This window comes from Oncorhynchus clarkii, chromosome 20 (assembly GCF_045791955.1).
Source record: "Oncorhynchus clarkii lewisi isolate Uvic-CL-2024 chromosome 20, UVic_Ocla_1.0, whole genome shotgun sequence".
Taxonomy (NCBI): domain Eukaryota; kingdom Metazoa; phylum Chordata; class Actinopteri; order Salmoniformes; family Salmonidae; genus Oncorhynchus; species Oncorhynchus clarkii.
In genome coordinates, this window is record NC_092166.1 from 10122894 (window position 1) to 10135608 (window position 12715).

General features: G+C 43.5%; 1 protein-coding gene across 1 annotated transcript in view; it reads left to right on the forward strand.

Moving 5' to 3' along the window:
• The window catches only part of LOC139376780 (SH3-containing GRB2-like protein 3-interacting protein 1), a 55606-nt gene extending 43209 nt beyond the window's left edge, over positions 1–12397 (forward strand). The window contains exons 16-26 of the mRNA XM_071119707.1: positions 2678–2746; positions 2944–3687; positions 3944–4065; positions 4797–4938; positions 6330–6441; positions 6905–7060; positions 7767–7899; positions 10408–10613; positions 10753–10817; positions 11487–11651; positions 11915–12397. Coding sequence (XP_070975808.1) covers positions 2678–2746; positions 2944–3687; positions 3944–4065; positions 4797–4938; positions 6330–6441; positions 6905–7060; positions 7767–7899; positions 10408–10613; positions 10753–10817; positions 11487–11651; positions 11915–11937 — 1937 coding nt within the window. The 3' untranslated portion in view covers positions 11938–12397. The remainder of the gene's footprint in view (positions 1–2677; positions 2747–2943; positions 3688–3943; positions 4066–4796; positions 4939–6329; positions 6442–6904; positions 7061–7766; positions 7900–10407; positions 10614–10752; positions 10818–11486; positions 11652–11914) is intronic.
• Positions 12398–12715: the final 318 nt, after the last annotated feature.

Genomic DNA, 12715 nt, shown 5'->3' on the forward strand with positions numbered 1-12715 from the left:
CATAGCCCCCCGACACAAACTACTGCAGCATAAATACAGGAGGCTGAGACAGGAGGGGTCAGGAGACACTGTGGCCCCATCCGATGATACCCCCAGACAGGGCCAAACAGGAAGGATATAACCCCACCCACTTTTCCAAAGCACAACCCCCACACCACTAGAGGGATATGTTCAACCACCAACTTACCATCCTGAGACATGGCCGAGTATAGCCCACAAAGATCTCCGCCACGGCACAACCCAAGGGGGGGCGCCAACCCAGACAGGAAGATCACGCCAGTGACTCAACCCACTCAAGTGACACACCCCTCCTAGGGACGGCATGAAAGAGCACCAGTAAGCCAGTGACTCAGCCCCTGTAATAGGGTTAGAGGCAGAGAATCCCAGTGGAGAGAGGGGAACCGGCCAGGCAGAGACAGCAACGGTGGTTCGTTGCTCCAGAGCCTTTCCGTTCACCTTCACACTCCTGGGCCAGACTACACTCAATCATATGACCCACTGAAGAGATGAGTCTTCAGTAAAGACTTAAAGGTTGAGACCGAGTCTGCGTCTCTCACATGGGTAGGCAGACCATTCCATAAAAATTGAGCTCTATAGGAAAAAGCCCTGCCTCCAGCTGTTTGCTTAGAAATTCTGTAGGTATGTACGGCAGGACCAAATCAGAGAGATAGGTAGGAGCAAGCCCATGTAATGCTTTGTAGGTTAGCAGTAAAACCTTGAAATCAGCTCTTGCCTTAACAGGAAGCCAGTGTAAGGAGGCTAGCAGTGGAGACTCCCAATTACACATTAAATGTTCCTTTTGTTCCATAGAGATTATTTTTATATCCAAAATTCCTCCATTTGGTTGGAGCGTTTTGTTCAGAAATCCACTGGCTCAAGCGGTCACGGCGGGGCAGACGAAAATTCCAAATTATATCCATAAAGTTCGTAGAAACATGTCAAATGTTTTTTATAATCAATCCTCAGGTTGTATTTACAATAAATGATCTATAATATTTCAATCGGACCGTAGCTTTTTCAATATGAGAGAGAGAGAAAATGTCTGCTCCAAGCTGTTGCGCATGCAAAACTCTGGTGACACCAAGCCATCCACTGACGTGATTTGATCTTTCTCGCTCATTTTTCAGAATAAAAGCCTGAAACTATGTCTAAAGACTATTCACACCATGTGGAAGCCATAGAGAAAGGAATCTGGTTGATATCCCTTTAAATGGAGGGAAGGCATGCAATGGAATAGGGAGATTCGTTTCTCTTAGGCACTTCCTTGTTGGATTTTCCTTAGGTTTTCGGCTGCAATACCAGTTCTGTTATACTCACAGACAATATTTTGACAGTTTTGAAAACTTTAGAACGTTTTCTATCCTAATCTGACAATTATATGCATATTATAGATTCTGAGACTGAGAAATAGGCAGTTTCACTTGGGTACGTTTTTCATCCAACCATCAAAATACTGCCCCCTGAACTCAACAGGTTAACAGATTTTTGTCCTCTGACGTCCTTGGGTAGGCAGAGAGTGTCTGGAAGGGCATCAAGGAATCTTTGTGTTGTCTGAGAATTTATAGCACGACTTTTGATGCTCCTTGGTTGGGGTCTGAGCAGATTATTTGTTGCGATTGCAAACGTAATAAAATGGTGGTCTGATAGTCCGATAGTTCCTCATAGGATTATGAGGAAAAACATTAAGGTCCACAACATTTATTCCATGGGACAAAACTAGGTCCAGAGTATGACTGTGACAGTGAGTAGGTCCAGAGACATGTTGGACAAAACCCACTGAGTCGATGATTGCTCCGAAAGATTTTTGGAGTGGGTCTGTGGACTTTTCCATGTGACTATTAAAATCACAAAAAATTAGAATATTATCTGCTATGACTACAAGGTCCGATAGCAATTCAGGGAACTCAGTGGCCCAGGAGGCCTGTAAACAGTAGCTATAAAAAGTGATTGGGCTGCATAGATTTCATGACTAGAAGCTCAAAAGACAAGAACGTCTTCTTTTTTTTTGTAAATTGAAATTTGAAACTTGACTAGTCTCTCAAAGCACTTCATGATGACGGAAGTGAGTGCTACAGGGCGGTAGTCATTTAGCTCAGTTACCTTAGCTTTCTTGGGAACATGAACAATGGTGGGCCTCTTGAAGCATGTGGGAACAGCAGACTGGGATAAGGATTGATTGAATATGTCCGTAAACACACCAGCCAGCTCGTCTTCGCATGCTCTGAGGGCGCAGAGGGAATAGCTACACTGTTTGTATTCGGTCATGTTTCCAGTCACCTTGCCCTGATTAAAAGCAGTGGTTCGCACTTTCAGTTTTGCGCGAATGCTGCCATCAATCCATGGTTTCTGGTTGGGGAATGTTTTAATAGACGCTGTAGGTACAACATCAAAATCTTCATGCTGATGATGGGGATTTGGGCCTTGTCTTGACAAAGCAACATATCCTTCGTGTCGGACTCATTAAATAAAAAATATTTGTCCAGTTTGAAGTGAGTAATCGCTATTCTGATATCCAGAAGCTCTTTTCGGTCACAAGAGACGGTAGCAGCAACATTATGTACAAAATGAGTTACAAACAATGTGAAAAAACAACAAAATAGCACATTTGGTTAGGAGCCCGTAAAACAGCAGCAATCCCCTCCGGCAACATTATATAACAGTGTCACTCTCTTTGTAGCTCCTCCTCCACTTCCTCCCAAGAACATCCAAGCAGCTAGTCAAGGCTATTCTTCGTCTGATTCTTCCGGTAATATTATTTTGCTAGTAACCACAATTCCCATATGGAAGCAGATTCATGCCAAAACTTCAATGGTTTTATTTGTATTTGTTTTGGCATGAATCATCTTCCATATTCCCATGCCTCGTGCACACTTGCCATTGTTCTTTGGGCAGCATTGATAGAAGTGAACTCAGGAAGATCTCTGAACTTTTATTTTCCGACAGTTGATTTACACAATGGGAGAATAGTCTCAAGCCCCGCCCCCATCTACCTGAACGTCCAATCCCCAGCCTCATACAGAGGTTCCCCCGTGCCTGACCTGGAAGATGTGTTCGGCCCCATGGAATCCTGCCGGATCAATGAGGGCAGGGCCTCGCCCCGATGGGTCAGCTTCAACAGTGAGAGACCACCCCCACCAGAAGAACCGGCCCCGCCTCCGCCCCCTGCCTATCCTCCTCCTGACTCGCCCAACTCCCTCTCTTCCACCCCAGACTCCCCCTGCCTCTCCCCGGGCCCTCCTCCGGATGAGCCTCCCCCCTCCCCGCCGCCCTTTTCCTCTCCCCCCGACTCGCCCATCTCCATCATCTCCATTCCCCCTCCAAATGAACCCGTTCCCCCCCTGCCTCCAGACTTCTTGCCCCCAGACTCCCCGCCGTGCATCGCCATCAATCCTAGTCTGTTTTTGGATGATGATGATGAGATACTGGAGTACTCCCATGCTCCCTCTACCCCTGCTGCTCCACTGGAATACTCCCCTGCCCCTACCAGTCCCATCCCTCCCCCCCTGCCTGCGGAGCGCTCCCTTCGGGCAGGCATCCCTTCCCCTCTGGTGTTCCTCAGGGAGGAGCAGCCTGACTTTATGTCCTGGCCCCTGGTGCTGACCCCGGGCTTCAGGGGCGTGCCGTCCCCCCTCCTCCCACCCGCCTACAGGCCCATGGTGTCTTCCCCCGGACCCTGCCCAGGCAGTGGTGAGTACATAGAAATACAATGGGTAGATTACCACCATAGGAAAACATAGAAATACAAGGGGTAGATTACCACTCTAGGAAACCATAGAAATACAATACAAGTAGAATGGGTAATGCCATCATTGTGAAAATGGAATTTGTTGACATCGCTCTATTACTTTTGCTATTCGCTCTATCACATTTGCTATTGGATATAGAGGTCATGGCTGGTCTTAATCTTAATAGGGGTCATAGGTCCTCCCTTTTCCTTTTACAGGCCCCTCCTCTCCACCTCGCCCTGCCACGCCCCTGTCAGGAGGTAGTCCAGTCCCTCCCCCTCTTCCTACAAGGCCCTCCTCTCGACCCAAACTGCCCCCTGGGAAACCAATGGGAGACCTGGTATGGCACACTTTTACATGTGTTAGACTTGTGATAGACACTATTAGAATGTTAGACTTGTGATAGACACTATTAGAATGTTAGACTTGTGATAGATGCTATTAGAATGTTATACTTGTGATAGACACTATTAGAATGTTAGACTTGTGATAGACACTATTAGAATGTTAGACTTGTGATAGATACTATTAGAATTTTAGACTTGTGATAGATACTATTAGAATTTTAGACTTGTGATAGACACTATTAGAATTTTAAACTTGTGATAGATACTATTAGAATGTTAGACTTGTGATAGATACTATTAGAATGTTAGACTTGTGATAGACACTATTAGAATGTTAGACTTGTGATAGACACTATTAGAATTTTAAACTTGTGATAGATACTATTAGAATGTTAGACTTGTGATAGATACTATTAGAATGTTAGACTTGTGATAGACACTATTAGAATGTTAGACTTGTGATAGACACTATTAGAATGTTAGACTTGTGATAGATACTATTAGAATGTTAGACTTGTGATAGATACTATTAGAATGTTAGACTTGTGATAGAAACTATTAGAATGTTAGACTTGTGACTCTTATTAGTTTTTCTTCAACTGATTTCCACAAAGTTAGAGATACTATTAAACCTAACTGCGGCTGCTCTGCTAACATTACATTGTGTTGGGAAAATGTTTGGTACAGCAACAGGCTACTGATATTTCCCCCCCCCCTCCCCCAGGCTCGGCCCTTCAGCCCCCCAGTCTCCGGCAGCCCCCCTCCCTTCGCCCCCCTGGCCCGAGCCGAGAGTTCCTCCTCCATCACCTTGCTGAGCGCAGCCTCCACCCCCACCCTGGGGAGAGAGCTCAACATATCCACTACAGGTACTACCCTCCTCCATAACACATCCTTCACCTGTGTATGTCTCTGGTGTTAACATATTCAATGGTAGAATGCTCACATTTGAAGCCTATAATTTGACTTTTGTGAAACAGGTTTTTTCACCATTAAATCAAATCAAATGTTATTAGTCACATGCGCCGAATACAACAGGTGTACAGTGAAATGCTGAATACAATAAGTGTAGACCTTACAGTAAAATGCTTACTTACGAGACCCAATGCATTTTAAAGAAATACAGATAAGAGAAATTAAGGAGCAGCAGTAATGGGACAAACTGGTTAGTATGATGATTACACACACCTCCCTCGTCATATTTTAAAGTGTTTTTATTTAACTAGGCAAGTCAGTTAAGAACAAATTCCTTATTTACAATGACGGCCAACTGGGGAACAGTGGGTTAACTGGTCTAGGAACAGTGGGTTAACTGCCTTGTTCAGGGGCAGAACAACATATTTTTACCTTGTCAGCTCGGGATTCGATCCAGCAACCTTTCGGTTACTGGCCCAACGCTCTAACCTCTAGGCTACCTGCCGCCCCGTCATCTTCACTCTGCTAAACATACAGTCATCTACACCTCCGATGTTCCAATCAGACTCCACAAGACTGCATGCTTTCTTTCTTTCTATCCATCCATCATGCTCCCTCTGGCCTTGCCCTCTGTCTTGTGATGGGGTTATACCTCCAATAACTCATCCACCTCTCCTCTCCTCTTCTTCTGTTCCTCTGCTCCTGCCTGCCTCTCATCCCCCTCTCCCTCCCTCCATGTTCTCTACCTCTCTCCACATGAACAGAGGAAAAACAGCCAACCATGGTATGGTTTGACCATGGCCGGTTTTATTTGTCTTTTGAAGGTGAGTCGTATCAGGGTCGTATTCATTAGAACACAATGCGGGGGGAAAACGTTCTGCAATGGAAACGGAAAACTAGCATTTCTTATTGGACAAGTTCAGAGGTAGTCCCTTTCAGTCCGTTTGGTGCCTAATGAACATGACCCAGTACCCGTGCATGGAGGCTATCGTAATGTACTACCCTGGCTGTCCATGTTTCTCTGGTCTCGCTATCTATGATCTCTCCAATCTTCTATCTTGTCATTTCTATGCTCTTCCCTTCTCTCTCCCTTACGCATGTCTGCTCATCTGACCACATGTCTGTAGGCCGTTACAGACACAGGAAGGGATATTACTACTGAGATAGTGCCTTTTATGTGATGATCAACTGTGTGTGTGTGTGTGTGTGTGTGTGTGTATGTGTGTGTGTGTGTGTGTGTGTGTGTGTGTGTGTGTGTGTGTGTGTGTGTGTGTGTGTGTGTGTGTGTGTGTGTGTGTGTGTGTGTGTGTGTGTGTGTGTGTGTGTGTGTGTGTGTGTGTGTCAGGATGCTCCAGAGGACCCAGCCCACTGACCATGGGAGCCCAGGACACTCTGCCCGTGGCGGCTGCCTTCACTGAGACCATCAACGCCTACTTCAAAGGAGCCGACCCCAGCAAGTAAGGCTAGCATTCCTATCAATGCTAGGCTATTCCTCTCAAAGATAGGCTAATGCTAACACAAGTATAAATATTGATACTGATATGAATAACAACATTGATGTCAAATTTATATCAAAGTTAATACTGATGTGAATGCAAATTCATGACAACATGATGTTTCAGCCGGCAAAGTGACCCTCATCAGAATAAATGCAACAAGTAAGATGGCTATGATATTGTTGATATATATCATATTGCAACTACTGTATGCCTATTTCATTTCAATTTCCAACTGTATTGTCTCCTTTTGTTGTCCCCACAGGGAAATGCAATGCGCCTAGGCAATATATTGTTCTGTGGATATTTCTGTGGGAAATGTAGATTGTTTGTGGCACCCCTATGGATTCTTGGTACTGTAGTTTTTCTCTTTTTGACTGACCCGTTTCTGAGCACTGAGCTGGCTCTGTTCTCCATGATCCAGGTGTGTGGTGAAGATCACTGGGGAGATGGTGCTGTCTTTCCCAGCAGGCATCACCAGGCACTTTGCCAGCCATCCGTCTGCCCCTGTGCTCACCTTCAGCATCAGTAACTACTGTCGGCTAGAGCAGGTCCTCCCCAATCCACACCTACTGTGCTGGTAAGGCTTATTATACAGTACACTGACTCAATATTGTGTTTTGGGGCAAGGACTTCATATTTTTAATTTTTGGGGCATGTTCCAAACGATGTCCCATAGTGGCCAGGATTGGAGCTACACATTGACTCTTGCTGGATTCCCCTAAACATAGTAGACATTCACAGGACCAATAGCAACATGTTTTAATGATTACACTTAAGCAATAAGGCCTGTGCTTTATCATGAATGTAGTCACAGGAAAATGTGTTGTTCAGCCTGAAACGCAGATTGGTTAGGGAGAGACACCCCTGTGATTGGTTAGGGAGAGACACCCCTGTGATTGGTTAGGGAGAGGCACCCCTGTGATTGGTTAGGGAGAGACACCCCTGTGATTGGTTAGGGCGAGACATCCCTGTGATTGGTTAGGGAGAGACATCCCTGTGATATGTTAGGGAGAGACACTCATGTGATTTGTTAGGGAGAGACACCCTTGTGATTGGTTAGGGAGAGACACCCCTGTCATTGGTTAGGGAGAGACATCCCTGTCATTGGTTAGGGAGAGACATCCCTGTGATTTGAAACCTGGTTAAACCACTTACCAGGATCACCAAACAAATTCTTGGGAAACTCACACGATATTGTGATAATATACCTGAATCAGATAGAGTCATTGTAATATTGCACCATCAGTAAACCCAAAATGCCCATGTCATGTATTTGTTTTTAGTGACACCACCATATCCAATGTGGACACCAAGGAGTTCTGGGTAAATATGCCAAACCTGATGAGTCACCTGAGGAGAGTGGCTGACCAGAAGCCTCAAGCAACCTACTACAATGTGGACATGATCAAATATCAGGTGAGACCGTCTGAGTAGTACACATTATTACATGTAATTCCATACAGTGTACACTGTAGAGTCACAATGGAATGGAATTCCATACAGTGTACACTGTAGAGTCACAATGGAATGGAATTCCATACAGTGTACACTGTAGAGTCACAATGGAATGTAATTCCATACACTGTAGAGTCACAATGGAATGTAATTCCATACAGTGTACACTGTAGAGTCACAATGGAATGTAATTCCATACAGTGTATACTGTAGAGTCACAATGGAATGTAATTCCATACAGTGTATACTGTAGAGTCACAATGGAATGTAATTCCATACAGTGTATACTGTAGAGTCACAATGGAATGTAATTCCATACAGTGTATACTGTAGAGTCACAATGGAATGTAATTCCATACAGTGTATACTGTAGAGTCACAATGGAATGTAATTCCATACAGTGTATACTGTAGAGTCACAATGGAATGTAATTCCATACAGTGTACACTGTAGAGTCACAATGGAATGTAATTCCATACAGTGTATACTGTAGAGTCACAATGGAATGTAATTCCATACAGTGTATACTGTAGAGTCACAATGGAATGTAATTCCATACAGTGTATACTGTAGAGTCACAATGGAATGTAATTCCATACCGTGTATACTGTAGAGTCACAATTGAATGTAATTCCATACAGTGTATACTGTAGAGTCACAATGGAATGTAATTCCATACCGTGTATACTGTAGAGTCACAATGGAATGTAATTCCATACCGTGTATACTGTAGAGTCACAATGGAATGTAATTCCATACAGTGTAGAGTCACAATGGAATGTAATTCCATACAGTGTACACTGTAGAGTCACAATGGAATGTAATTCCATACAGTGTAGAGTAACAATGGAATGTAATTCCATACAGTGTATACTGTAGAGTCACAATGGAATGTAATTCCATACAGTGTAGAGTCACAATGGAATGTAATTCCATACAGTGTATACTGTAGAGTCACAATGGAATGTAATTCCATACAGTGTAGAGTCACAATGGAATGTAATTCCATACAGTGTAGAGTCACAATGGAATGTAATTCCATACAGTGTATACTGTAGAGTCACAATGGAATGTAATTCCATACCGTGTATACTGTAGAGTCACAATGGAATGTAATTCCATACAGTGTATACTGTAGAGTCACAATGGAATGTAATTCCATACAGTGTATAGTCACAATGGAATGTAATTCCATACAGTGTACACTGTAGAGTCACAATGGAATGTAATTCCATACAGTGTATACTGTAGAGTCACAATGGAATGTAATTCCATACCGTGTATACTGTAGAGTCACAATGGAATGTAATTCCATACCGTGTATACTGTAGAGTCACAATGGAATGTAATTCCATACAGTGTAGAGTCACAATGGAATGTAATTCCATACCGTGTACACTGTAGAGTCACAATGGAATGTAATTCCATACAGTGTATACTGTAGAGTCACAATGGAATGTAATTCCATACCGTGTATACTGTAGAGTCACAATGGAATGTAATTCCATACAGTGTACACTGTAGAGTCACAATGGAATGTAATTCCATACAGTGTATACTGTAGAGTCACAATGGAATGTAATTCCATACAGTGTATACTGTAGAGTCACAATGGAATGTAATTCCATACAGTGTATACTGTAGAGTCACAATGGAATGTAATTCCATACAGTGTATACTGTAGAGTCACAATGGAATGTAATTCCATACAGTGTATACTATAGAGTCACAATGGAATGTAATTCCATACAGTGTATACTGTAGAGTCACAATGGAATGTAATTCCATACAGTGTACACTGTAGAGTCACAATGGAATGTAATTCCATACAGTGTACACTGTAGAGTCACAATGGAATGTAATTCCATACAGTGTATACTGTAGAGTCACAATGGAATGTAATTCCATACAGTGTACACTGTAGAGTCACAATGGAATGTAATTCCATACAGTGTATACTGTAGAGTCACAATGGAATGTAATTCCATACAGTGTATACTGTAGAGTCACAATGGAATGTAATTCCATACAGTGTATACTGTAGAGTCACAATGGAATGTAATTCCATACAGTGTATACTGTAGAGTCACAATGGAATGTAATTCCATACAGTGTACACTGTAGAGTCACAATGGAATGTAATTCCATACAGTGTATACTGTAGAGTCACAATGGAATGTAATTCCATACAGTGTATACTGTAGAGTCACAATGGAATGTAATTCCATACAGTGTATACTGTAGAGTCACAATGGAATGTAATTCCATACACTGTAGAGTCACAATGGAATGTAATTCCATACAGTGTACACTGTAGAGTCACAATGGAATGTAATTCCATACAGTGTACACTGTAGAGTCACAATGGCATGTAATTTTTAAACAAATGCAATGAAGTGCGTGCTTACGTATGTGTGTGTGTATGCTTATGCGTGTTTACATGTGTGTGTGCTTGTGTGTGTGTCTTAGGTAGCAGCTGAGGGGATCCAGTCTACTCCCCTGAACCTGGCGCTGAGTTGGCGTGGCGACACCACCAGCACGGACCTCAGAATAGACTACAAATACAACATGGAGGCCATGGCCGCAGCCCCCTCCCCCCTCCACAACATCCACTTCCTGGTCCCTGTGGACGGGGGCGTGGCCAAACTCCAAGCCATGATCCCCACTGCCACCTGGTGAGGATAATGAATTGCTGACTGAGATTGTTTTTAAATGTATTTAGTCTTAGAATTGTACATTTACAGTGTATTTATCCAGGTTAGTGTCACTAAAATAATCAAGGCAACTATAACTTTATTTAATTTTCTCTGGAAGGAACCCAGAACAGCAGAACATTCTATGGAAGATATCAAGCCTTTCCCAAAGGTCTGAAAATGGAGGTAGGTGATCTTTCTTTTCCTCTTTCACTTTTCCTGTGACGTCTTCCTCCTCTTTCTCCTCTCCTTCCTCCTCCACCTGTCTTCCTCCTATTTCTCCTCTCCTTCCTCCTCTTTCTCTTCTCATTCTTCCTCTTTCTCCTCATCTTCCTCCTCTCATGTCTTCCTCTTTCTCCTGTCCTGTCTTCCTCCTCTTTCTCCTCTCCTTCATCCTCTTTCTCCTCCTCCACCTGTCTTCCTCCTATTTCTCCTCTCCTCCCTCCTCTTTCTCTTCTCATTCTTCCTCTTTCTCCTCATCTTCCTCCTTCTCCTGTCCTGTCTTCCTCCTCTTTCTCCTGTCTTTCTTTCTCATCTTTCTCCTTCTCTTTCTCCTCTTTATCCTCTCCTGTCTTCCTCCACTTCCTCCTCTCATTCTTCCTCTTTCTCCTCATCTTCCTACTCTCCTGTCTTCCTCTTCCTCCTCTCCTGTCTTCCTCCTCTTCCTCCTCTCCTGTCTTCCTCCTCTTTCTCCTTCTCTTTCTCCTCCTCTCCTGTCTTCCTCCTCTTCCTCCTCTCCTGTCTTCCTCCTTTTCCTCCTCTTCCTCCTCATCATCTTTGCTATCATCTGCCTCAACTTTGTCGTAATCTTCATCACCGTCAACATCACCATCATCATTATTCTCTCTCCTATAGGAGTGGGGGCTCTACTGGGTAGGTTCCAGTTGACAGAGGGTCCCAGTAAGCCGTCCCAGTTGGCGGTGCAGTTCACCAGCGAGGGCAGCACTCTGTCAGGCTGTGACATCCAGCTGGTGGGGACTGGCTACAGGCTCTCGCTGGTCAAAAAGAGATTTGCAGCAGGTCAGTGTCTGTGTGTGAGGGAAGCATGAAAATACTAGCCTGGACCCAGATCGGTTTGTTCTGTCTTGCCTACTTCCATGGTCATTGTCACACGTTCTGGGATCATGGGCCCCGTTTGAAACTGAACTGAAATTGTATTGATTCTAACCCTGAATGTGACGTTGTTGCCTGACCATGAAAACAAAGCAAGACGACAACACTTTGGCAATAGCAAACAGTTGGAATTCCCCTGACTGAATACTCTGCTTGTGTTTCCGTTACAGGGAAATATCTGGCGGACAACTAGTCATCACTGTTGTAAAATTGAACCCTTTCAACCATACGATGGCTTTTGCCTGTGAGGATGATGAGAGACTTTTTATGGATTCTTCATCCGAGTTACTAACTGAGAAACGTCTGAAACCTAACGCTTGAGCAGGGAGGGGTAACTGATGACATAGCAGCAACAACAGGATGTGATGTAATACGCACTGTCCACCACGGTTCACCAGGGTATTGCTTTATGTTTTAATACACTCAAATACAGTAGTCGCACTGTTGGAGTTTATGCAAGTAGTCTCCCTTTTTTCTTCTCGTTTTGTGCACCTTGAGGGTTGTTGAGGTCAATTGTAAAATCTTTTGTCTGTAATGTTTCCGTTATGTGTCGGACCCCAGTAAGACTAGCTGTCACCATTGGCGTCGGCTATTGGGCATCCTAATCAATAAAACATTTAGAAATCATAATGAAAGATAATGGATTCGACACATTTACTTATTTACTTATCTGTGAGAAGAATTCTATGTGAATGGGTGATGGATGGAAGATGCACTGGACATATTTGTGTGAATAGATAGACACTGTTGTCATTCATTGATAATTCAATTGATTATGAAAAGAACAATTGATTATGACATAACAATTGATGATGACAAGAACAATTGATTATGACCAGAACTCCACGTGCAGGGTTAGGATGACATTTTGATGTTTTTATTTTATTTATTGGGTTGATTCAACTGATATGGTACCAGCTTGTACTGCACCAGCACGTTGAGGCCCACAACTTGGAGTTAACGTACAGACA